The 27,593-nt window shown below is 45.1% G+C and overlaps 1 protein-coding gene across 2 annotated transcripts in view; it reads right to left on the minus strand.

Annotated features, from left to right (window-relative positions):
* Positions 1–303: 303 nt before the first annotated feature.
* The window catches only part of pcca (propionyl-CoA carboxylase subunit alpha), a 59,917-nt gene continuing 32,627 nt past the window's right edge, over positions 304–27,593 (minus strand). For both annotated transcript variants that reach the window (XM_056291704.1, XM_056291705.1), the window contains 10 exons: positions 26,791–26,865; positions 23,750–23,818; positions 23,394–23,469; positions 16,653–16,866; positions 14,772–14,874; positions 14,104–14,202; positions 13,117–13,170; positions 1,376–1,516; positions 1,156–1,233; positions 304–544 (listed from right to left, as the gene is read on the minus strand). In XM_056291704.1, coding sequence (XP_056147679.1) covers positions 476–544; positions 1,156–1,233; positions 1,376–1,516; positions 13,117–13,170; positions 14,104–14,202; positions 14,772–14,874; positions 16,653–16,866; positions 23,394–23,469; positions 23,750–23,818; positions 26,791–26,865 — 978 coding nt within the window. In that variant the 3' untranslated portion in view covers positions 304–475. The remainder of the gene's footprint in view (positions 545–1,155; positions 1,234–1,375; positions 1,517–13,116; positions 13,171–14,103; positions 14,203–14,771; positions 14,875–16,652; positions 16,867–23,393; positions 23,470–23,749; positions 23,819–26,790; positions 26,866–27,593) is intronic.

Below are 27,593 nucleotides of genomic sequence, written 5' to 3' on the forward strand. Positions count from 1 at the left end.
CACCTTATATTTACACCATCAGGAGTCAGAAATGACTCATTCATGCCAAAAATTTAAATTTAAAAGATGCAAAAAAAAAAAAAAACAACCCTGAAACTCATCTGTCATCTCATCACAGCTCAATAAGATAAGATCTGATTCTCTTGATATTTGATGGATTTGAAACTGACAGAAACTGAAGGCTTTATAAAGTTTAGACTTGTATACTGGGAAAACTGGTAAATGTGAGTTAGTGCTGTTTTTCAGCCCACCCAGCACTTTTAAACCAGTACAGAGAAGTTTAATGCTTTAGACACAACACACTTATAGAGTCATATTTCCTTTTATTAGTTCATTATTTAAAAAAGAAAGTCACCACAAATATGTGGAATCCCCTCATCTCTCTCTCTCTCACACACACACACACACACTCATACGCACACGCACACACCATGAACAAGTAGGAGAAGCTTATAGGAGTGCTGGTTATCGTGTTTTACTCCAGTTCAACCAGTAAGTCTCCCTCTCCCACTGTCTCTCCAGGCTTACAGTGAACACTCTTCACCTAGATACACACACACAAACAAAAGAAGCACATATTACTTGCATGTACATTACACAAACACACTAATACAAATGGCTTAACACAGTTACAAAAAGACAAAAGGATTATACATGGATATAATGATCAATGAATATTATTGATCTGTCTTATAATGATGTTGTTGCGTGGATAAACTGGAGATTACTGCAATCGTGCTTTTCCTTCATGCTTTGTATTGGAACTGGTTCTGCTGTTCATAATTAATAAGTAGTGAAGTTGAACCAAAAGAGCAGCAGTAGTCGTAATGATAGCACTAGTTGTAATATGCTAACAGTAGCCATAGTAAAGGTAGTACTAGTTGTAATATGTAAGCAGTAAGAGAAGTAGCAGTCATAATAGTTGTACCAGTTGTAATCATTTGGCAGTAGTAATGTAGTAAGAATAGTAATGTAGTAAGAAATGGAAACGGATGATCCACTGTGGCGACCCCTAACGGGAGCAGCCAAAAATAGTAGTAATAGTAGTAGCAGTAATAGTAATGTAGTACTAGTGCTGATAACTTAACAACAATAGTAGTAGTAGTAGCAGCAGTAGTTCTAATATGTTAGCAGTAGTAGTTCTAGTTGTAATACCTTGGCAGTCTTGGCAGCAGCCATGCTGTTCTGCATCTTCATGGCTTCAATCACACAAATCTCCTGACCCTCTGCCACCTACAGACAACAAGAGATCATAGCAGATATAAATGTAAATACACACACACACACGCACACGCACACACACACACACACACACACACACACACACACACACACACACACACACACACACACACACACACACAGATATCTTTACCATATCCCCAGGCTTGACAGAAACAGCTACCACTGTGCCAGGCATGGGTGACCTCAGGATGCTGCTGGTGTCTTCGGGAACTTTCTCTGGCATGTAGGAGCTCAACTCAACAGCCAGTCTGGGCAGCACACGCACTTGAAACTACACGCATGCACGCACACACACACACGCACGCACGCACGCACGCACGCACACACACACACACACACACACACACACACACACACACACAGAGATATGAATAGATATATGCTGACAGAACTCATCAGAACCACAAACACCAGACGATAAGACAGGATCAGTAATTTGAGATTTTCAGCAGTCACCAGAGCCACTTTTAAGAATTGATATTAACTAGATCCTTCTGAAAATTCAATTTAATGTTCTCTGGTTTTAGAAGGTTGACTGTGGCCTCCTCCCCACAGTGGATACTACAATATGACTTCACTGCTTTATGTCTAAATGGAGAGTTGCATGTTAAATATATTTTGGTCCAATATCCCCCCCCCCTTTTTCTCCCCAATTGTATCAGGCCAGGCCAATACCCTACTCTTTTGAGCTGTCCCGGTTGCTGCTCCACCCCCTCTTCCAATATGTGGAGTCACCAGCTGCTTCTTTTCACTTGACAGTGAGGAGTTTCGCCAGGGGGACGTAGTGCGTGGGAGGATTAAGCTATTCCTCCCAGTTCCCCCGCCCCTCCCAACAGGTGCCCTGACCAACCAGAGGAGGCACTAGTGCAGCGACCAGGACACACACCCACATCTGGCTTCCCACCTGCAGACACGGCCAATTGTGTCTGTAGAGAAGCCCAACCAAGCCGGGATTAACACGGGGATTCGATCCGGCGATCCCCGTGTTGGTAGGCAACAGAATAGAACACTACGCTACCCAGATCCCTGGTCAAATATTTAATGGTAAATGCAACAAAACAATTTTCAGTCATTTGGCCAATTGCATGACAATACTTTCTTGGTCAAATCTATCTTTTAAATAAGTTGCAGAACGTCTTTCTGACTATGGCAACCATTCTGTTAGAACAGACCAATTTGTCTGTTAAGATAAACTGTTTCATGAACAGATTCATGCAATAAAAACACTGATATTTTAAGTCATCTGGAAAATTATTAAAAATGCATTTCCAGGAGGACATATACATACAAAGGTATGCATCCTAAACAATGAATTTAGACATATTTCCAAACCATCCATCATTGGTATGGCATGGTTCTACTCATATCAATTAATGGTTTTGTTCAAGTACAATCACAACTGATGGATAATGCAGTGGATTCAAGTAATAAAGTCCTCACTGTGTACTATATTGATGGTGAATTTGGTGTTGTCCTGCTCACAATGCCTATATATACCAGAATGCATTGCTGCATGCTAGCTTCTATAGTGTCATCCATAAAATCCTACATGCTAATGTTGTGGGACGTAATTTCCATGTTTGGAAATGTAGCTCAGCCGAGATCATGTGTTTTTGAACAGCGTCTTCACAGTAAATTAGAGCGGAGATTAGAAACCCAAACTAAATTAAACTAGTTTTTCTGTCCGCAAACTGACATCATGATACGTTAATTGACGGACAGGAATAAAACTTTCCTTTGCAGTCCAGAGATACAGAAACAATCAGGGACAACTGCAGGTGTTTTTCATATGCTATCCCTGTTGCAGATGGAGATAAGGCTGAAAATTGGAGAAATTTCCCTTTAACGTGAACAAGTTTATTCACAGTAACGAAAAAATACTTTACAATCTATGTATGACCCAACTGTTAATATAACACCAATCTGTCGGAGTCGGAGTTTTATCAGGCGAAGTTTGGATTCTTGGTGTGATATGAATGTTAATACTGTGATAAACTAGAGTGGATTTACAATTTCCTGCAATTTCAAACAAAGTGTCAAACAATTATATGTAAGCTACATATAAATTGGCACATACATAACATACATGTTACACATACATTACACAGACATGTCTGTCCTGAGCCGGTTGAGTTGGTAAAGTAAAAAAGGTCATGTTGTCTGACTCGAAGGAAAAAAACAACGTGCTCCATAATATTAAGATTACTTGTTTAAGGGTTAAACTCGAGATTAGTCTGAACCAGAGGGACAGAAGTCAACCAGGAATACTATCTCTTAGGAGCAAAAATGTGTGAAAACCTGGGACTTCCAGTTTGCTAATGGAGTGGTTAGATGCATAGTGAAACCACGTTCCCTATTGCAATTTAACCACAGAATAACTCATAACTTCAACATTTATCAGTGAAAGGGATAGATGACTGGGAAAAGAGACATCAAAGGCTATATAAAAGAAAAAGAAAAATGCCAAAAACTCCAGATAAAAGTGCCTTGGTGGTGAAAACTAGCCACATCAAAGCAGATCACGCTAGTAATCGAAGTGAATCTGCCGAAGGCCAGAGGAGCCCTGAAACAAACATACACCCAAAAAGACTCAGGGCCTATGCTCGTCTATGACTTTTCCAGATCTGCCGCCCTGTGTCTCACTGAAACCTTGCTTAGTGAGCATATCACGGACAGTACACTTCATCTGCCACAGTTCCAACTCCGCGGGAGGAAAAATGTCCTGAATTTGTACCAGATTTTGAGAGTAGATCTTACAACTGGGTTATTTGTAAAGCCAGAGGGGTTGGTTGGAATAGAAGAAGTTAAATAAAGCTATTAGGGAAGATGAACACAAGACAGTGCCTCTAACTTATACCATGGCAAATCCATTGATTTAAACCAAAAAGAAATGTTGTGGCTGTGTGCTGCCCAATAATATAGTTGGAAATTTGGGAGAGATAGTCCACCATTGAATTTGCATCTCTGAAGTACTGATTTACAGATTCTGGGTGCCTTTCCACACAATAGAAAGCTAGAAATAGGTTTATCAATTGTCCTAAAAAAAAAAAGAGTTTTATCAGGAATACGGGGAGACACTGGAACAGAAACAGGAATTTGAGCAAGATGTTAATTTTAAGTGTTTTAATTCTTCCAATCAACGACAGATGTAAACTTCCCCATCTTTGAAGGTCAGAATTATTTTAGACAGTAAAGGGGGGGAACTGGCAGAAAAGGGAGGTTAATGTTCTGGTTACATTGATCACCTGGTATTTAAAGCCAGAGGGATTCAATTTAAAAGGGATATCAGACTGTTTAAGTTGTAATGCCGGAGCATCGATAGGAAAGCATTCAGTCTTGGAGAGATTTACTTTATAGCTTGAGAATGAGCCAAATCGCTGAAGGATGGATAGAATAGCTGGTATAGAATGGTTTGGATCTGAGACATACACCAGTAAATAATCAGCATAACGTGATAGCCTGAATTCCATGCACAATTGTGATGTCCCAGTAAAAATGTGAAAGGACCTTAGAAAGCTTGACAAGGGCTCCATTGCGAGTGCAAACAATAGGGAGGATAAGGGACAAAGTGAAAAAACTGGATTGAATGCTGTTGGTGGAGATACTAGCTTGTGGAGATGTATAAAGTAGGAGTATTCAGGAAATAAATACATTTCCCAGCCCGAATTTACTTAGTTCAGTAAACAAGTAATCCCATTCAACCCTGTGGAATGTTTTTCAACATCGACTGAAATGAATACTTCAGGTGTTGTTGTGGTAGTTGTAGAATAAATAATATTGAAGAGGGTATGCACATTATTTAACAGCTGGCGCTCCTTAATAAATCCAGTTTGTTCATCCGAAACAATAGTTGGAAGGATATTTTCCAAGTGATGGGCCAGAGCCATAGCTAGGATCTTAGCATCCACATTTATTAAGGAGCGAGGTCTGTAAGAGCTGAGCTGCAGAGATTTGGATCTTTGTCTTTTTTTTTAGAAGCAGACTTATGGAGGCTCGTCTTGAAGTAGGAGGGAGAGAGCCTTGTTGCAGTGCTTCCTTATATACAGAATACAAAAGTGGGGCCAGATTAGCCTGAAATCGTTTAAAAAAATTCAACTGGAAATCCGTTGGGGCCAGGAGCTTTATTGTTTTGCATGCTTTTCATAGCAAGGGTGATTTCCTCTCCAGTTAATGGTGAATTGAGTTCTTTAGCAACCTCAGGGTTTATAACAGGGAAATTGAGACTATTAAAGGAAAATTTCATTTCAATGGCGTGAGATGGCAATTCAGACTTATATAAAGAAGAATAAAACAAGCAAAAGACAGGGTTGATGGTGGTAGGATCAAATGCAATGTGCCTGATGAATCTTTTATCTGAGGGATCATGTGAGAGGCTGCCTAGTGATGTAGTTGGTGAGCCAGGAGCCGGCTTGCCTTACTGCCATGCTCGTAATATGTGGAGCGTGAATGCAAAAGAAGGTGTTCTGCATCAGCGGTTGTGATGAGATCAAATTCAGTCTGTAAATCAACATGACGTTTGAGTAAACTGGCAGAGGGGCAAGTACCAAGTTGTTGATCCAATTTACTAATGTTAATAGAGAGCTCTTGCAGTTTGGCTTACAGTGAGTAAGAAGGTCAAAAAGTCATTTTATGGAAGGTCTAAGTGTTCAGGCTGTTGAGGAACCTCACAGCCTGAAGGATGAAACCGTTGTATAGTCTGATGGAGGCAGTATGGATACTCCGGTACCTCCTGCCAGAGGGGAGGGGAGTGAAGTGGATGTGGGAAGGGTGGGTGGGATCCTTCACAATGCCGGGTGCACCGTGCATCATAGATGGCCTGGATGGATGGGAGAGCAGTTCCTATGATCTTTCCAGCTGTCTTCACTATCCGCTGTAGGGATTTTCGGTCAGAGGCCTTGCAATTCCCATGCCAGACAGTGATACAGCTGGTCAGAATGCTCTCTATGATGCCTCTGTAGAATGTGATGAGGATGGGTGGGGGAAGACTCGCCTTCTTCAGGCGCCACAGGAAGTGAAGATGCTGTTGGGCCTTCTTGGAGAGCGCAGTGACATGTGAGGACCAGGAGACGTCCTCTGTGATGTGAACTCCCAGGAACTTAACACTCTTGACTCTCTTCACGTCCGTATCATTGATGGTCAGAGGGGTATCGTGGGCGCTGGTCTTTCTGAAGTCAATAACAACCTCCTTGTTAGGGTTTGTAGAACGAACCCAATAGCGACAACACAAGACAAAGTAAAGCACCAACCTGGCAGGACTCGTAGAGGAGAGCCGGCCGGGCCTGGACAGAAGGGGGAGGCGCTTCAGGCGGAACTTGAGAATAGCTTCTTAAAAACGGGAAAACGTAAACTGCTCCCTTAAAGTCCGAAAGGGAAAAAACGTAAACTGCTCCTTTAAAGTCCGAAAGGGAAAAAAACACAAACTGCTCCTTTAAGGTAGAAGTCCAACCGAGTAATAAGATCCACAGTGAGAGAGGAGAAATTAGAATATCAAAAACTTGATCTCAACTAGAAAATCACGATGGGAAAATCCAATGGGGAAAACACAAAGAGAGTTCTTCTCCAAACAAGCTCTCAAGGAGAACTGACACAAGGGAATAATCAAACAAGCAAAAACACGGAGAATACTACAATCTGTACTCCACCGGGAGACACAGAAATGTCACAAAACTCGAGACGAAGAATTTACTCACGGGACTGTTCAGGACGAACTCGCGACGAGTTCTGGAAAGCAAACAAACTTATACTAGAGTGGTTAACGAGTAGGTAGGCTGCAGGTGTTTCAGACGCGCCCTTCCCCCGCTCTCATTGCTGGTTGCCAGGTTGGTCAACAGACCGAGCCCTAACAGTACCCCCCCCTCTACGGGAGCCACCAGGCGACCTGCCAGGCTTGTCAGGGTGACGGCGATAGAACTCAGCGAGCAGACCAGGGTCCATGATGAGCTGGCGGGATACCCAGCTTCGTTCCTCCACCCCATAGCCCTCCCAGTCAACCAAATACTGGAACCCCCGTCCCCTGCGTCGGACGTCCATCAGCCAACGGACCTTCCACTGTGGATGCCCATCCACAATCTCAGGGGGAGGCGGAGCTGGGGCCGGAGGCATAAGGGGGCTCTCGGAGACAGGCTTTACTCGGGACACATGAAAAACCGGATGGATCTTCATGGAGGCCGGGAGCTTAAGACGCACAACTGCAGGACTGGGTACTTCCTGGATCTCGAAGGGTCCAACGAACTGGGGATTCAGCTTCTTGGCAGAGGACTGAAGGGGGAGATCCTTGGTGGACAGCCAGACTCTCTGTCCGGGTTGGTAAGCTGGTGCTGTGGATCGGCGACGGTTAGCTCCTCGTCTGGCACGTTCCGTAGCACGGAGCAGCGCAGCCCTGGTGATCTCCCAGACACGACGACAGCGGTCCAGATGAGTCTGCACGGAGGGAACCTCCACTTCGGACTCCTGTGCAGAGAAGACGGGCAGCTGGTAACCCAGGGATGCCTCAAAGGGCGAGAGGCCGGTGGCGGAACTGACCAGGGAGTTGACCGCATACTCGACCCAGGGGAGAAACTGACTCCAGGAGGTTGGCTTCTTGGCAGCGACGCAACGGAGAGCAGATTCCACACTCTGGTTCATCCTCTCAGTCTGTCCGTTAGTCTGCGGATGATATCCCGACGAAAGGCTGACCGAGGCGCCCAACCCCTTGCAGAAAGCACGCCACACACGGGAAACAAACTGGGGCCCTCTGTCTGACACAATGTCCTTGGGAAGTCCATGCAAACGGAAGACGTGGCTCATCAGGAGGTCAGCGGTTTCTGAAGCAGAAGGAAGCTTAGGCAAAGCCACCAGGTGAACACCCTTGCTGAAGCGATCCACCACCGTCAGGATCACTGTGTTGCCCTGAGACGGAGGAAGTCCAGAGACAAAATCCAACGCCACATGGGACCAGGGCCGACTGGGAATAGGAAGGGGCTGCAGCAGACCAGCCGGTGCCTGGTGAGAGGCCTTGCTGCGGGCACAGATGGTGCAGGCCATGACGAACTCCTTGACGTCCCTCCTCATAGTGGGCCACCAGAACCGTCGAGCTATGAAAGTGAAAGTGCGGTGGACTCCAGGGTGGCAAGCGAGCTGACTGGTGTGGCCCCATTTGAGGACCCGAGACCTCACTGAGTCCGGAACAAACAGTCGGCGAGGCGGCACGTTGCTCGGGGCTGGACTGGAGCGCAAGGCGCGCTTGACCACCGTTTCAAGGCCCCAGGTCACCACGCCAACGACCTTGGTCTCAGGGAGGACGGGACTTGGCTCCACCGTTACAGGTTCCTTAAGGTGTTGACGAGACAGAGCATCTGCCTTGGTGTTGCGGGAGCCAGGACGATAAGTCAGTGTGAAGTCGAACCGACTGAGGAAACTGGCCCACCGTGCCTGCCGACCATTGAGACGTTTGGTTGCCCGGATGAACGTCAGGTTCTTATGATCAGTCCAGCTGGTAAATGGATGCTCTGCCCCCTCCAGCCAATGGCGCCATTCCTCAAGTGCAGCCACTACAGCGAGAAGCTCCCGATTACCAACATCGTAGTTCTCCTCGGCGGGAAGGAACCGGCGGGAGAAGAACGCGCAAGGATGAACCTTCTGGTCGGTCTCTGATCGTTGGGAGAGCACAGCCCCCAATCCGGTGTCCGAAGCGTCCACCTCAACTATGAACTGCCTCTTGGGATCGGGATGGAGTAGGACGGGGGCACTGGTGAACCTCTCCTTGAGCGACAGAAATGCAGAGCGAGCAGCTGGGGACCAGACGAACGGCTGAGAGGGGGAGGTTAGACGGGTGAGGGGTTCTGCTACAGAGCTGTAGTTTCGGACGAACCTCCTGTAAAAGTTCGCGAACCCGAGGAAGCTCTGCAGTTCCTTACGTGACTTAGGATCCGGCCATTCCACCACCGCTTTGATCTTGCGAGGATCCGCTCGAGTCTTGCCTCCCTCCACGATAAAACCTAAGTAGTCCACTGACTCAGAATGGAACAGGCATTTCTCAGCCTTGACGAACAGCCGGTTACGAAGGAGGCGTTCGAGAACCTGCCGCACGTGCTGGACATGCTCCTCGAGGGACCTGGAGAAGATGAGGATGTCATCAAGGTAGACGACAACGAATTGGTCGAGCATGTCGCGAAGGATGTCATTCATGAGTGCCTGGAACACCGCCGGGGCGTTGGTGAGGCCGAACGGCATTACCAGGTACTCATAATGACCACGGGGAGTCTTAAAGGCTGTCTTCCACTCGTCCCCTTTCCGGATCCGAACGAGATGGTAGGCGTTCCGGAGATCCAGCTTAGTGAAGACAGTCGCCTGGGTCAGGGGTTCGAGGGTGGAGCTCATCAGAGGCAGGGGGTATTTATTCTTGATGGTGATGTCGTTGAGTTGGCGATAATCAATGCAGGGTCGGAGACCACCATCCTTCTTCTTAACGAAAAAGAAACCAGCTGCCACCTGGGAGGATGAGGGTCGGATGAGCCCTGCCGCCAACGATTCTGAAATGTAATCGTCCATAGCAGCCTTCTCGGGAATGGAAAGGCTGTAAAGACGACTGCTAGGGAGAGAGGCCCCAGGACGGAGGTTGATAGCACAATCATATGGCCGATGCGGAGGGAGAGACTGAGCCCGCGTATTGCTGAAGACCTCCCCGAGATCATGATACTCGGGAGGAACAGAGGAAAGATCGGGAGGAGGGGCAATCGGAACAGTCTGGACTGCTGGACCAGGTGCGGCCTGAAGACACCGGGCGTGACAGGAGGAGCTCCACTCCAAAATGTTACCAGACGACCAAGCAATGTGTGGCTCATGCTGAGCCAACCAGGGACGCCCCAAGATCACAGGAACTAAGGGAGACTGGATGACGAAGAACTGAAGGCTCTCCACATGGTTTCCAGCAATAGTGAGAGACACGGGACAGGACTGTCGGGTAACACTGGCCAGGCGGCGCTCATCCAGAGCAAAGGCCTCTATTGGCCTCTCCAATTCCTCACATGGAATGTTAGCTTGAGCAGCAAACGTAGAGTCCAAGAAACACCCATCAGCTCCCGAATCGATGAGTGCGCCTACAGTGAGCCGCTGGTCTGCCCAAGCCAGGGTAACGCTCACAAGATGGTTAGCCGGAGCAGGATGGCGGGAACAGGAAAGACGGCTCACTAGGATCTCCCGGGGTCCCAGTGAGCCTAATCTTTTGGCCGCGTAGGACACTCGCTGATCCGGTGTCCCTTAAGACCGCAGTAAAGACAGAGACCTGCCTTGAACCGGGCCTCACGTTCAGCGGGATTCAGTCGTGTACGCCCAAGCTGCATAGGTTCCTCCTCTGTCACTGTCTGGGAGGAGGAGAGGCTTGCCACAGGGGAAGTGGAGTGCGACGAAGAAGAGCCCCCTTCGGAAGCTCTGGATGGCTGAGAGGTAGAAACGGTTCCCCGTAGACCTCGCTCGCGCCTTCTCTCGCGGAGACGTCCATCGATGCGGATGGCAAGGCTGATAAGGTCGTCGAGAGAGGTAGGATCCTCCCGGGTGGCTAGCTGATCCTTGACGGCATCGCTGAGGCCCCTACGGAAGGTTACCCGAAGTGACTGGTCGTTCCAGCCACTCTCAGCCGCAGCCAGCCTGAACTCGACTGAGTAGTCAGTGACACTGCCACTGCCCTGCTGGATCCTGCTCAATCGGACACCCGGATCCTGACCGTACGCTGGATGATGGAATACCTTCCGAAGCTCAGCCACAAAGTCATCGTAGGAAGAGCAGAAACTGGCCCCCATGGACCAGGAAGCAGTGGCCCACTGAGCAGCGCGGCCAGTCAGCAGGTTAGTCACGTAAGCAACTCTTGCAGCATCTGTGGTGAACCCCCTGGAATGGTGGGCGAAGACAAGCTCACACTGCATGATGAACGTGGCACAGGTCTCAAAGTTGCCATCAAAAGGCTTGGGATTGGAGATACTGGGCTCCCGGAAATCCGAAACATAAACGGTAGGATTGTCTAAGGCAACGGCTGCGGGCACTGCTGGAGGAGGGGCGGCCGGAACTGGTGGGACAGCTGGCTGGATGGTGATAGCCGCTGTGAGAGTTTGCAACTGCTTAAGAACCTCCTCTTGTTGGCTCGCGAGCGCCGCTTGCTGGGCCGAAAGAGAATCCACCGAAGCCTGGAGGGGTTGCACCTGAGCCCGGAGGCCCTGCATGGCAACAGCGGCCTCTTGTAGTTGCTGGCCGTGGGAGGCTGTAAGTTGAATCTGCTTATAGAGAGCAGCCTGGACAGGATTGGCGTCTAGGTTGTCTGGGTTCATAGTGAGGGCGAGTTCGTACTGTTAGGGTTTGTAGAACGAACCCAATAGCGACAACACAAGACAAAGTAAAGCACCAACCTGGCAGGACTCGTAGAGGAGAGCCGGCCGGGCCTGGACAGAAGGGGGAGGCGCTTCAGGCGGAACTTGAGAATAGCTTCTTAAAAACGGGAAAACGTAAACTGCTCCCTTAAAGTCCGAAAGGGAAAAAACGTAAACTGCTCCTTTAAAGTCCGAAAGGGAAAAAAACACAAACTGCTCCTTTAAGGTAGAAGTCCAACCGAGTAATAAGATCCACAGTGAGAGAGGAGAAATTAGAATATCAAAAACTTGATCTCAACTAGAAAATCACGATGGGAAAATCCAATGGGGAAAACACAAAGAGAGTTCTTCTCCAAACAAGCTCTCAAGGAGAACTGACACAAGGGAATAATCAAACAAGCAAAAACACGGAGAATACTACAATCTGTACTCCACCGGGAGACACAGAAATGTCACAAAACTCGAGACGAAGAATTTACTCACGGGACTGTTCAGGACGAACTCGCGACGAGTTCTGGAAAGCAAACAAACTTATACTAGAGTGGTTAACGAGTAGGTAGGCTGCAGGTGTTTCAGACGCGCCCTTCCCCCGCTCTCATTGCTGGTTGCCAGGTTGGTCAACAGACCGAGCCCTAACACTCCTTAGTTTTTTCTATATTTAGGAGGAGGTTGTTGTTTTTGCACCTCGCTGCCAGTTGATCCACCTCCACTCTGTATGATTCATCATTGTTGCTGATGAGACACTGTAGTATCATCAGCAAATTTTATAATGAGGTTGGAGGTGGATGATGCTATGCAGTCATGAGTCAGCAGGGTGAACAAGAGCGGACTGAGCGCACAGCCCTGTTGCTGGATGCAACAGTATGATGAGTCATACAAATGATACACACAGAGATGGATGCTAACTGTTCGAATTTAGCCTTGGTGTAAAACCTGTAAATTTGCATACTCATGACTAGGGATGGGATGATATAGGATTTTATCGCAGATCGTGATAACAAAAACATCTATATTTATTTATTTATTCATATTTATTTTTATTTATTTAGCATTTATATTTTTGTTATTAATACCATTTTGTTGTGGATTTTGTTCAGTATAATAGTAAATGAAAAATAAATAAATTAATTAATAAAAATGTAAAAAAACCCAACGCGTTGAGCCGACAGATTCTCTGAAATCTGTATGCTAATTTTCAGGAACATTCCCAGTAATACCACATACAGTAAATGAGGGGCAGGATTAAAGAAGAGGACACAAGGTTTTCAATATTGGATTTAGCAAAGAAAATCTCATGTTCACTGCTGGGACGGCTTGGATTATAACCTCTCTTCATTCGGTACATTTGTTATTAGCTACCAGGACAAAGGAAGACAGGAGGACGATGTTAGCTCAAGACTACCACACAGTGGCTTTCGGTGAGAGTAAGAGAAGGATTCCTGTGCCCCTGCTAAACTTCCTGTTGGTTCCTTGCTTGGCAACCAGCTTTCCCACTGCACCAATCACATGCAGACAGACACACAGCCAGTCTTACCGATGTGCCCAGGTATTGCAGATTGATCTGTCCTGAAGCATCTCTGGACATGGACTAAAGCACAAGACAGAGACATTTCAGAAATACTTTCTGTACATAACATTATCCCAGCACATTCAAACAGGACTCATTATTGATATATCCCACATTAGATTACTAGTCTATGATGACCTCTAAGATAGAAAACAGTCTGAACTACAGCATGGAGAATGGCATCAGTACGTCCTGACCTGAGTATACAAACGTCATCCTGTCATCACCAAATCCTTATAAGAGACAGGACGTTAAATATCCTAAAGAATCACACCAAACCAAGTATCTTTAATATCATCAACTGTAGTTTTTACTATATAGCAGCTATCAAATATAGGGTATCGTCAGTGAATCAAAAGGTGTCTAAATGCTTAACAGTCAAATCAAACTAGTCACAACAAATCAGGCAATCACCGATACTGATACTAGTTTGAGAAATTGGGCCGATGTCGGGTTAAAATGGAGTATTGGTATCGAAGATTTTACTAAAGACTAAAATCAGATACCAAAAGCCACGAGTAAAGTCATGAATAAATCAAAATGACTGGATTTACAGCATTTTGGGCACAAGGAAGCCTGTTTTTTGTTAATGGTGGAAAAGAACTGATTCTATCTCAATTATTTTGCCCATCGAGCCCAAGCAAATGGTCTAAATCTGCACTGTTAAGTAAAAGCAATGGATGGCATTGGTACTTGGTATCGGCTTATACTTTAAGAGTCGTACTTGGAATCGGTATCAGCAGTTGGTGCAACAAACTTATTAGGAGGACTCCTAACAGTAATGTATGGTTATTGTGCTACTAAGTGGTACAGTGGTATATAATTTGGTAAAGCTGCAGTATGCCAACTGTCCTGGCCTGACTGCAGTGCATGTGGTTACTGTAAATGAAGATGTGACAAAGTTCAAATTGTTCATTCACGACTATGCGTGCATTGGCTATGTATGAGAGCTACCTGCAGCATCCTTTGTGTGCCATTGATGGTAAGGGGAAGCAACTGGGAGGCCAAGTTCCACTCACCACTAACCACAACCTCCTCACCTCCCACCTCCACCTGCGAGAGAGAGAAGATAACCAAAAAGACAGATGATGGATATCAGTATGTGTGTGAGAGAGTATGTGACAGAGAGAGAGAGAGAAAAATAACATTGTACTACTTTTTGTGATCCAATAGTGACACAATGAAACATGACATCAATCAAAGTCAAACCATGACAGAACTTTACTGGCTGCTTCCAACAGACCATCACTTAAACAGCTTTACTGACTAGCTTTTGCAAGTAATCCTACACAGATTTGTATGTTTAATTTTTACATTTATATGTTTCTTATAATTACATTATTAAGAGTGGGGTGTCCATGGGAAACTAGCAGAGATTTAGTGATGTGACAGGTATGTGAAATGAAGGATCAACAGAAAAACAAAAATCATCTTTATTTGGCCATGTATGTTTACACATACACATACACGGAATGTGACTCCGGTTCATTGGCTCTCATTGTACTTATATAGAATAACAACACAAAATATACACATTTAAGTGTCTTAATGTCAGTGGTACCCACATCATCATGCATCATTGAGTGAGTGTGTGTGTGTGTGTGTGTGTGTGTGTGGCTCACAGTGTAGACATTTCCAGATCTTTTAACAGCCACAGTATGATATTCCTTTTCCAGCTCCACACACAGCTCCCACTGATGGCGCTCCTGTGGCATGATGGAAACTCTGAAAAACACAAACATACACGCACACACGCATGCACACACACACACACGCGCACACACACACCCAGCTGATGTTTGAGGCAGGTGAACACTAACACAGAAAAAAGATGCAAAATGAAAGCTGACATGTTCAGGGGAGACACAAGAACAGGTGAGTAAGTTAAACTAAGAGCCTGTTCTCTTAGGATAATTTTAAAACGGTTCCCACTCTTAATAGGAAATCCTTTTCCAGGACTTTATCTAGATATCCATGCCAGGCGTTGCTGACAGAAGGTCATATTATTCAGTATTATCTAACAGTGGAAGTCTCAGCAGTCTCTAAATGGACTGTGTGACTGAACACACTGATGTCACATCTCAATACACAAACACATGGAGACAAATATGAAGAAATCAGCTAACAAAATACCGTTTTAGAACCTTACTTTGTAATTTTCTACAGTCTCAATATTCAAGGACACGTGAACAATTTTATCCTTTTCAAGGTGTTTTCCATGACCGGAAAACTAGTCTATAAAGTTCCAGACTTTCCAGGATTTGTGGGAATCCTGCTCAAGTTTGTTCTCTTTTGGCTAACTTTTTTTCTTTTAATTAAAAAAAAAAATCTTTATGTCAGCATAATGGCTTCGTGAGGAAGCTAACTGCTTAATGGAGTCGGCATTGCGTGTGTTTGGTGTCGCTTCATGGTGTGGTGTGACTATTTTTGATTTGTTCACCTTGTAAATAAATGCAATGCCGAAAATTAAATGAAAGTTTGAGCATACCATTTTTTTTTCCTTTTTCTTTCAGGGCTTCTGTTATTTGTCAGTTGAAACTGGAATATTTGTGGAACCACAATCACAATTTATGTCATAAGAAATCTAAACCCTATCGAATGCAACCACTACAACCAGTCTAAAAACAACAGATTGGGATTTTTCTTGTGTGTCACAGGGTGTCTGCAGGTATCAGTGTCAAATCTAATACTTTTAAAGACTTTTAAGACCAAATATAAATAAATTTAAGACCAATTTTAGGACAAATCATGTAAGCTTCAGTGGACAGGTGACACTGGTAGGGGTAATTCTAAGTTGAGAGGAGTCAAATTAATTAGGGTGACCAGACGTCCCGGTTTGTCCAGGATTGTCCCGGTTTCAAGCTGGGTGTCCCGAGTCCCGTCAAATATCTGTAGAATAGTAAAATGTCCCGGTTTCAACATCCATCCCCCACCATGTCCGGTGAAACAGACAAGCTTGTCAGTGCGTGCCTATGCGTGCGGGTGTACACGAACATGCGGCACACTTTTTAGGGTCCCCATTTGGGATTTTGAAAATCTGGTCACCCTAACTTTTTCGCATATTTGTTCTAGTACAGCCAGCTCCATAACCATTACACAGACAAAATATTTTTGACACTTTGGTTCATTTCATTTTGAGAATTGTACATCTTCTCCAACAGGTCAGTGCAGCAGGAAATCTAGATTAAGTGGGGAGGTTAGCATTAGATAAACTGTGGTATTTACAGGCTATTAAAATTTTTGGATTCTGCTGCAGAAGAACTTATCAGACTCTGACAAGAATAAACAAAACCTTATAAAACTTTAATGTAGAAACTAGGACCTCATGAATTCAAACTTAAGATAATTTACTGACTTTTAAGGCCTTAATACTTGTAAAATTTAATTTAAGACTTTAAGGATCTGCAGACATATATTGACCTAGCAGACCTGGAGTGACCGACATGTCTACAAGGGGGATCTCAGGGGAGGGTAGCTAGCCATCTCGTTGACAGTCTTCTTACCGCTGACTGCCTTGAAATTTATGAGAGCGGAGCTGAGAGGAGATGTAAAGAGCTGCAGCTGAGGCGATCAATTCCCTCTGCCCCTCCACACTCAGCTGGTGACCTTTGAACCCATCGGGGTAAACCTCAGGCAGGAAGTTGGTGCTGATGTCCCCAGAGATGAAGCGAGGGTGTGTAATGATCTCTCGCAGCAGAGGGATGTTGTGAGCCACGCCTGGAAAGAGACATTGTTAAGTCGAGTTAAATTAAATCAACTCAAGTCAAAACAAGTTATAAACTCATGTGGTCTTGGTACAAAAACATACAAACACAATAACAGTAAAGCATCAAACAGACAACTTAAACAACACAAAAAGTACCCCTCACAAATACCATTCTCTCTTCAATGCCAGTTTTGCCAAACAGAAGCTATAATCAACTAAAATGAAAATGAAAATAAATAAATGGATTAATAGCAGAGAAAATGTTCATTCATGGTACAGAGCTCATGAACTTCAGTTTTGTTGAACTATTGAATACATTGCTATACATACAGTGCATCCGGAAAGTATTCACACACCTTCACTTTCCCCACATTTTGTTATGTTACAGCCTTATTCCAAAATGGATTAAATTCCTTTTTTTCCTCACCAATCTACACACAATACCCCATAATGACAAAGTGAAAAAGGTTTTGTAGAAATTTTTGCAAATTTATTAAAAATAAAAAACTGAAATACAGGCTCGTAGCCAGGTAGGTGGTTTTCATGTCTGACCCCCCCCCCCCCGAAACCCCACGGCCCGTCTGAAATGGCACCAATAATTATTTAGTAATCGTTTTGATTATTTGTCACCGCCCCTCTAGCCTACTCATACACTGCATCTATCGTGACTGACAGGCGTTAAACCTGTCAGTTAATTTGTTTCCAAACATGATGTATCTTATTGGTCTGTTTCGTAAAACAAATAAAATCACACGCTTTTGATTGGCTCAGGAGTCTGACGAGTCAGCTAAGCAACCTGCCACTGGTTATGCTAGCTAAATGGTCGATCTATAGTTTGCTTTTCAAAAGCAATTGAGCCGCCGAAAGCTACCTGTAAATCAGGCAAGAGCAGTAAAGTTAATATTCGTAAAATCAGTGAATTTTTTTGTTTCAACGTGTCCCGACTCAAAAAAGAAAAAAAAAGAACATTACAGATGATCTTGCCAATAACGTTACCGATTTCCCAGAGCAAGTCTTAGCAGACCCACTGCCCTCCTCCTCGGAAACGGAGCCAGAGTTAGCAGACCCGGCGTCCTCTACCTCGGAAACGTTTTCACGGCTTTGTGGATTATATTGGTGAGAAAATATCAGACGAACAGAGAAGAGAAATATACTCACTGGACTGGACGGCCAATATCGGACAAACATTCCCTACAAAACTAGGAGGTAAACTACCTTTCCAACGTCATTGGATTGACCAGTGTAGCTGGCTAGTATACTCAACAAGGTCCGACGGTTGTTTTTGTAAGCACTGTGTTGCGTTTGCAGTCGAGCATGTGGGCAAGGGAGGGCACAGAAAAGCTGGCAAACTAATTAATGTCCACTTCTCAGACTGGAAACATGCTTTAGAGACGTTCAAAGACCATGCACAAAAGGCATATCACAAGGATGCATGTTTGAAAACGGACAATTTCCAAATGGTTCTCAACAATAAAATGGATGCAATTTCACTGAGGCTAGATTCTGAGAGAAAAAAGCGAGTCCAAGAAAACAGAGAAAAACTCAAAAGCATCATTGCAACGTTTATTTTTTGCGGTCGCCAAGAACTCGCCCTGAGAGGTGATATTGATTCAGGACCAGTGACATTGAATGAGCCAACTCACAATGACGGAAATTTCAGGGCTTTACTCAGGTTTAGGGCTACATCTGGCGACACAGTACTGTTACAACACTTGAGTAAATGTGCAGCAAACGCTAGCTACTGCAGTCCTGATGTACAAAATGAAATAATCAGCATAATTGGAGATGTGATAACAAACAAACTGGTGCAGAAAGTAAACTCCGCGCAGTGTTTCGCTGTGTTGGCAGATGAAATGAAAGATGTTTCAGGGCGGGAGCAGCTTTCTGTCTGTGTCAGATACGTGAACCAGCATGACAGCCAATATAGCATCAGAGAGGATTTTTTGTCCTTTGTTGATATCGAGAAGTTAACCGGGGAGGCAATCGCCAATTCAATCGAAAGTCAGTTGACAAATGCAGGCGTTGATTTACAGTTTTTACGTGGCCAGGGATACGACGGCGCATCTGCCATGAGTGGCCGTTTAAATGGTGCCCAAGCTAAAATCAAAGAGAAGCACAAGCAAGCAGTTTATGTGCACTGTGCCAGCCACAGTTTGAATTTGGTCCTAAACAAGTGCTGCACTGTACAGATGGTGCGAAATTGCTTTGGAATTGTCTCGGAAATCTGCACTTTTTTCCATGATTCGGCTTTGCGGTCTGCCAGTCTGCGACACGAGACGGAGCGTCTTTTACCCGACTGCAAGAAAACGCGACAGACGAAGTTGTGTGAAACGAGATGGGTCGAACGCCACGACGCAGTATTTACATTCAACGAGCTTTTAGACCCTGTGCGATCCAGCCTGCAGAAAATCAGTGAAACCTTCACAGGAGACACATCTGTCAAAGCCACTCAGCTCTTTAATTCAATTGACAATGCAGAATTCATGCTGTCCATGAATGTGAGTGAGAAGATGCTTGCGAAAACCTACCACCTGTCCACCTTCCTTCAGAAGGAAAATTGTGACTTGGTGAGTTGCGTTTCAGCTGCTGATGCTGTTATTAAGCAGGTAGATGAGATGAGGGCTAACTCTGAGATGGAGTTCAGGCAGATTTTCCAAAAGACCTCTTCCCAAGCAGCCAAGTATGGGGTTGAATTTCGACCACGAAGAGGCATGGACTGCAATGAGGATCCATTGAAGGCCTGTGAAAATCACTACGGGCAAAAGCTTTTCATAGTCATGCTTGACTTTTATTCATCACAGATGAAGGAACGCTTCAGCAAACACAGAAATGTGATCTCCAACCTCTGCTCCTTACTGCCATCTAAGGTCAGCATGCCGAACGACAGCTCAGCTCAAGCGCTCTCCAACCTGTATCCTGATGAAGTGTCACCGCATCTGGAAGTTGTAAATTCAGAAATTGACACCTGGCGGGATAAATGGAAAGATGCAACTTATGTTCCACAAAATGCCATTGAGGCATTAAATGCCTGTAACAGTGAGTTGTTTCCAAGCATCTTCAAGCTTCTCCGCGTTTTGACCACGCTTCCTGTCACCAGTGCCCATGTTGAGAGAAGGTTTTCCCGTCTGGGAAGGATCAAGGACAAAATGCGCAGTACAATGACGGAAAGAGGGCTTAATGGACTGACATTGCTCTCGGAGCACAGAGACATTGTGGTGACGCCGGAAGAGGTACTGGACATTTTTTGCAGACAAAAAAGACGATTGGACCTGCTTTTATAAGTTAAGACCCACTTTTATTTATTAATGCATTGATGATTATCTATGAGCCATTAATACGTTGACATTTACGGTACGGTTGGGTATTAGGCTATAGTATACAATGTGGGAGTTTTATTTACCGGTAGCTTTCGGCAGTGTTGCCCGACCCCCCCCCCCAAAAATATGTTTCTGGCTACGGGCCTGCTGAAATATTGCATGTACATAAGTATTCACACCCTTTACTCAGTACTTCATTGAGGCACCCTTGGCAGCGATTACAGCCTCAAGTCTTCTTGGGTATGAAGCTACAAGCTTGGCACACCTATATTTGGGGTATTTCTCCCATTCTTCTCTGCAGATCCTCTCGAGCTCTGTAAGGTTAGATGGGGAGCGTCGTTGCACAGCTATTTTCAGGTCTTTCCAGAGATGTTCAATGGGGTTCAAGTCTGGGCTCTGGCTGGGCCACTCAAGGACATTCACAGACTTGTCCCGAAGCCACTCCTTCATTGTCTTGGCTGTGCGCTTAGGGTCATTGTCGTGTTGAAAGGTAAACTTTCGCCCCAGTCTGAGGTCCTGAGCGCTCTGGAGCAGGTTTTCATCAAGGATCTCTCTGTACTTTGCTCCATTCATCTTTCCCTCCATCCTGACTAGTCTCCCAGTTCCTGCCGCTGAAAAACATCCCCACAGCATGATGCTGCCACTACCATGCTTCACTGTAGGGATGGTATTAGCAAGGTGATGAGAGGTGCCTGGTTTCCTCCAGACGTGACGTTTGGCATTCAGGCCAAAGAGTTCAATCTTGGTTTCATCAGACCAGAGAATCTTGTTTCTCATGGTCTGAAAGTCCTTTAGGTGCTTTCTGGCAAACTCCAAGCGGGCTGTCATGTGCTTTTTACTGAGCAGAGGCTTCCGTCAGGCCACTCAACCATAAAGGCCTGATTGGTGGAGTGCTGCAGAGATGGTTGTCCTTCTGGAAGGTTCTCCCATCTCCACAGAGGAACACTGGAGCTCTGTCAGAGTGACCATCGGGTTCTTGGTCACCTCCCTGACCAAGGCCCTTCTCCCCCGATTGCTCAGTTTGGGCAGTGGGCGGCCAGCTCTAGGATGAGTCCTGGTGGATCCAAACTCCTTCCATTTACGAATGATGGAGACCACTGTGCTCTTCGGGACCTTCAAAGCTGTAGAAATTTTTTGTACCCTTCCCCAGATCTGTGCCTCAATACAATCCTGTCTCGGAGGTCAACAGACAATTCCTTTGACTTTATGGCTTGGTTTCTGCTCTGACATGCACTGTCAACAGTGGGAACTTACACTCACTGGCCACTTTATTTGGTACACCTTGCTAGTACCGGGTTGGACCCCCTTTTGCCTACAGAACTGCCTTAATCCTTCGTGGCATAGATTCAACAAGGTACTGGAAACATTCCTCAGAGAGTTTGGTCCATATTGACATGATAGCATCACGCAGTTGCTGCAGATTTGTCGGCTGCACATCCATGATGCGAATCTCCCGGTCCACCACATCCCAAAGGTGCTCTATTGGATTGAGATCTGGTGACTGTGGAGGCCATTTGAGTACAGTGAACTCATTGTCATGTTCAAGAAACCAGTCTGAGATGATTCGAGCTTTATGACATGGCGCGTTATCCTGCTGGAAGTAGCCATCAGAAGATGGGAACACTGTGGTCATAAAGGGATGGACATGGTCAGCAACAATACTCAGGTAGGCTGTGGCGTTGACACGATGCTCAATTGGTACTAAGGGGCCCAAAGTGTGCCAAGAAAATATCCCCCACACCATTACACCACCACCACCAGCCTGAACCGTTGATACAAGGCAGGATGGATCCATGCTTTCATGTTGTTGACGCCAAATTCTGACCCTACCATCCGAATGTCGCAGCAGAAATCGAGACTCATCAGACCAGGCAACGTTTTTCCAATCTTCTATTGTCCAATTTTGGTGAGCCTGTGCGAATTGTAGCCTCAGTTTCCTGTTCTTAGCTGACAGGAGTGGCATCCGGTGTGGTCTTCTGCTGCTGTAGCCCATCTGCCTCAAGGTTCGACGTGTTGTGCGTTCAGAGATGCTCTTCTGCATACCTCGGTTGTAATGAGTGGTTATTTGAGTTACTGTTGCCTTTCTATCAGCTCGAACCAGTCTGGCCATTCTCCACTGACCTCTGGCATCAACAAGGCATTTTCGCCCACAGAACTGCCGCTCACTGGATATTTTCTCTTTTTCGGACCATTCTCTGTAAACCCTAGAGATGGTTGTGCGTGAAAATCCCAGTAGATCAGCAGTTTCTGAAATACTCAGACCATCCCATCTGGCACCAACAACCATGCCACGTTCAAAGTCACTTAAATCACCTTCTTCCCCATTCTGATGCTCGGTTTGAACTGCAGCAGATGGTCTTGACCATGTCTACATGCCTAAATGCATTGAGTTGCTGCCATGTGATTGGCTGATTAGAAATTTGCGTTAACGAGCGGTTGGACGGGTGTGCCTAATAAAGTGGCCGGTGAGTGTATATAGACAGGTGTGTGCCTTTCCAAATCATGTCCAATCAATTGAATTTACTAGAGGTGGACTCCAATCAAGATGTAGAAACATCTCAAGGATGATCAGTGGAAACAGGATGAACCTGAGCTCAATTTTGACTGTCATAGCAAAGGGTACATGCAATATTTCAGTTTTTTATTTTTAATAAATTTGCAAAAATTTTTACAAAACCTTTTTCACTCTGTCATTATGGGGTATTGTGTGTAGATTGATGAGAAAAAAAACGAATTTCATCCATTTTGGAATAAGGCTGTAACATAACAAAATGTGGGGAAAGTGAAGGGGTGTGAATACTTTCCGGATGCACTGTATATGCTCTATACAATATATCTCCTATCTCTGATATATTCTCCACACCATTGCACTTTATCACCTCTTATTTTCCCTGTATATAGTCAATCCTTGTGTATATATTTGAAGATTGTTGTGTTATAGTGTTGTTATTCTATGTTGAGTACACAGAGAGCCATGAAACCGGAGTCAAATTCCATGGCCAATAAACGTGATTCTGATTAATGGCAGCAGGAACAAAAGACTGCTTCAATATTTTGTCTATGACTGATCTTAAATTTCTGTTGTAAAGGATGAGTAAGATCATTCAGAATACAGAGGACCTTGTTTAGGATGAAGGTCAGTGTGGATCTAGTCTCATCTCAGAGGGACAAAGAGATGAAATACAGATGCACTGGTATGTACTGACACTGATTTTATGTACCTCTGATGACGTAGTTATCCAGGGCATCCTCCATCTTGGCCAGTGCCTCCGCCCGTGTAGCACCATAGGTGACAAGCTACGGAGAGTACAGGTTATTCTGGTACACACCAAACTCAAAACTTGAACAGTGGTGTCAAGAAAAGCCACACTGATGACTGAGCCTGTGCTGAATGGCAGCCATTGGAACCAGTATAATGCTCCCATCACCAAAATGCAATGAAATACTGAAACCAGCTTTTCCATAATGAAACATTAGAACGGTTCATGTATCTCGCATCTTGTACATCTTATTCTAGTCTTGGATTTTAAAAATGATCCACTCTTTTACAAATTGTATTGTAATGTAGGAGCTTTACCTTGGAGATCATGGGGTCATAGTAGATACTGATGTCACTGCCTTCCTGGATGCCGCTGTCTACTCTCACCTGACAGAGAGAAGATGAGGAAAAAGTCTTATTTACTGCTCTAAATGATAAAAAAAAACATCAATAAACTAGACGAGTGCACTCAGTGGAGTGCAGATCTCTGCCAGGCGTACATTTCTCCTCTTCTCCGGTGTTCCAACTTGGAGACAAACCCTTTTTTTTTTTAAAGATGGTCTTTTTGGCATTTTCCGCCTTTATTTGATAGCAATAGTAGAGAGACAGGAAAGAGAGAGGGGATGGCATACAGCAAAAGGTCTGGCCAGATTCGAACCCAGGCTGCTGCGGTAAGGACTCAGCCTTATATGGTACGCGTTCTACCAGGTGAATCACCGAGACGCCCAAGACAAACCCTTTTTTCGCCTACAAGGAGAAGGAAAATACACACACGGACAGAAAAACCAGTGTTTTTCTCGCCATTATATGACTTTTGCACAGCGCCCAAGTCGATTGAACAGGAAATATGGAAAGTTAACATGCAGCGCTCAAGCTAAAAAAATCTACCTAATAAAAATGTTTTGCCTTTCAGTCTGTGGATGTGCAGCCTCCTAGGTGGACACTCGCATGAAAGTGACCAAGTCTGACATGAAATGACAGAGATCCGGCTATCATAATTTCAAAGCCCTTATTAAAAGACTTCAAATGTGTTTAACTGTTGCGGTTTTCATGATATAAAATGAATGAAGGTGAATGGTTGCTCTGCTGACTGACTTTCATTCATGAAACAGCGGTAAGAAAACATAGCTCAGCCATGGGAAATGTTTTATTGTAGCTACTGAGATGAGTGGAAAGGCAGTTGGTCCAGATGACATACCTGTGGAGGTATGGAGATGTTTAGGAGAGATGGCGGTGGGGTTTTTAACTAGATTGTTTAACACAATCTTGGAAAGTGAGAGGATGCCTGAGGAGTGGAGAAGAAGCATACTGGTACCGATTTTCAAGAATAAGAGGGATGTGCAGAACTGTAGATACTACAGAGGTATAAAGTTGATCAGCCACAGCATGAAGATATGGGAAAGAGTAATAGAAGCTAGGTTAAGAGGAGAGGTGATGATTAGCGAGCAGCAGTATCAGTTTCATGCCACGAAAGAGCACCACAGATGCAATGTTTGCTTTGAGAATGTTGACTGAGAAATATAGAGAAGACCAGAAGGAGTTACATTGTATCTTTGTGGATTTAGAGAAAGCATGTGACAGGGTGCTGAGAGAGGAGGTGTTGTATTGTATGAGGAAGTGGGGAGTTGCAGAGAAGTATGTAGGAGTGGTGTAGGATATGTATGAGGGAAGTGTGACAGTGGTGAGGTGTGTGGTTAGAATGACAGATGGGTTCAAGGTGGAGGTGGGATTATATCAAGGATCGGCTCTGAGCCCTTTCTTGTTTGCAAGAGTGATGGACAGATTGACGGACAAGATCAGGCAGGAGTCTCCATGGACTATGATGTTTGCGGATGACATTGTGATCTGTTGCGAGAGTAGGGTGCAGTTTGAGGAGAGCCTGAAGAGTTGAAGGTACTGGAGAGAAGAGAAATGAAAGTCAGTCGGAGCAAGACGGAATACCTATGCGTGAATGAGAGGGAGGACAGTGGAATGGTGAGGATGCAAGGAGTAGAGGTGATGAAGTCGTATGAGTTTAAATACTTGGGGTCAACTGTCCAAAGTAATGGGTAGTGCAGAAGAGAAGTGAAGAAGAGAGTGCAAGTAGGATGGAGTGGGTGGAGAAGAGTGTCAGGAGTGATTTGCGACAGAAAGGTACCAGCAAGAGTTAAAGGGAAGGTTTACAAGATGGTTGTGAGACCAGCTATGCTATATGGTTTGGAGACAGTGGCAATGACAAAAAGACAGGAGGGGGAGCTGGAGGTGGCAGAGTTGAAGATGCTAAGATTTTCATTGGGAGTGACAAAGAAGGACAGGATTAGGCACGATTATATTAGTGGGACAGCTCAGGTTGGACAGTTTGGAGACAAAGCAAGAGAGGCACGGTTGAGATGGTTTGGACATGTGTGGAGTAGAGATGCTGGGTATATTGGGAGAAGCATGCTGAATATGGAGCTGCCAGGGAAGAGGAAGGCCAAAGAGGAGGTTTATGGATGTGGTGAGGGAGGACATGCAGGTGGCTGGTGTGACAGAGGAAGATGCAGAGGACAGGAAGAGATGGAAATGGATGACCCGCTGTGGCGACCCCTAACGAGAGCAGTCGAAAGTAGTAGTAGTAGTAGCTCCAGTAGTTTGCGAGATTAGCTGCACGCACACACACAAACACACACATACACACACACACACACACACACACACACACACACACACACACACGCACGGGTGCGCGTGACTAAACACAATATCACCTCGAGGGTACGGTCTGGAGGGGATAACTATTTTCACCACACAAAAAAAATAAATCAGTGTCATGAAAATTATTTCCATGGAAGTAACATGAAAGGAACAACCAGCTGGCAGAACAAACTCAATTAACAATAAAGTTTTAAATGTCAAGAAAAATCTGGATCAAGAGCTTCTAGTGCTGTTCTAAACCTAACCACATGGAGGGAGATGCAATTTACTGTTAGTATTCACCTAGAATCATCCATCCATCCATTATCCAAACCGCTTATCCTGTTCTCTGGGTCACAGGGATGCTGGAGCCTATCCCAGCAGTCATTGGGTGGCAGGTGGGGAGACACCCTGGACAGGCCGATTCACCTGACCTACATGTCTTTGGACTGTGGGAGGAAACTGGAGCACCCGCAGGAAACCCACGCAGACACAGGGAGAACATGAAAACTCCATACGGAGGATGACCTGGGATGACCCCCAAGGTTGGACTACCCAGGGGCTCGAGCCCAGGACCTTCTTGCTGTGAGGTGACCGCGCTAACCACTGCGTCACCGTGCTGCCCTCACATAGAATCAGTCATCTGAACCCCCCCCCCCACACACACACACACACACACACACACATAAAATCCCTGATATACTTACATCCTTGAGGTGAAGGGGTTCTTTATATCGAGTCAGCCGCCCAATAGAAGGAAGACCAAAGGACTTGTAGGGGTCCTGACAGACAGGACACATACACAGAAAACAAACAAAATAGTAAAAGTGGATTAGATTTAAATAGAAAGAATGAAACACTGAAGCAAAACCTACTGTGGGTTAAAAACATACATGTTTTTGTCCCATGACTAAAGCACTATAGTCTATCTAACTAAACAATAATAACTGCACAGCTAACGTGAATGTCCCTTGCATATTTCTGAACACAATGTAGATGATATTATGGTAGCTTGGTAGCTTGCCACATTCTCCCTCAGTTATTAAACCTATATAGTTTTGTTGGTGACATGTTTGAAGTACATAAACCATCAATAATTCATAATTCATATGATCTTTTGTAAATAGCAAAAGATCTGTTGCTGTTGAGATCACTTTATAAAGATATATTCAAATTATTTTCTGCAACTGCAATAAAAAGAGATGGGTTGGGGTGTTCGGGTAGTGTAGCGGACTATTCCATTGCCCAGCAACACAGGGATCACCGGTTTGAATCCCTGTGTTACCTTCAGCTTGGTCGGGCATCCCTACAGACACAATTGGCCATGTCTGCGGATGGGAAGCCAGATGTGGGTATGTGTCCTGGTTGCTGCACTAGCGCCTCCTCTGGTTGGTCGGGGCGCCTGTTCGGGCTTTGGGGGGACTGAGGTAACAGCGTGATCCTCCCATGTGCTACGTACCCCTGGCAAAACTCCTCACTGTCAGGTGAAAAGAAGCAGCTGGCGACTCCA

This window comes from Lampris incognitus, chromosome 13 (genome assembly GCF_029633865.1).
Source record: "Lampris incognitus isolate fLamInc1 chromosome 13, fLamInc1.hap2, whole genome shotgun sequence".
Lineage (NCBI taxonomy): Eukaryota > Metazoa > Chordata > Actinopteri > Lampriformes > Lampridae > Lampris > Lampris incognitus.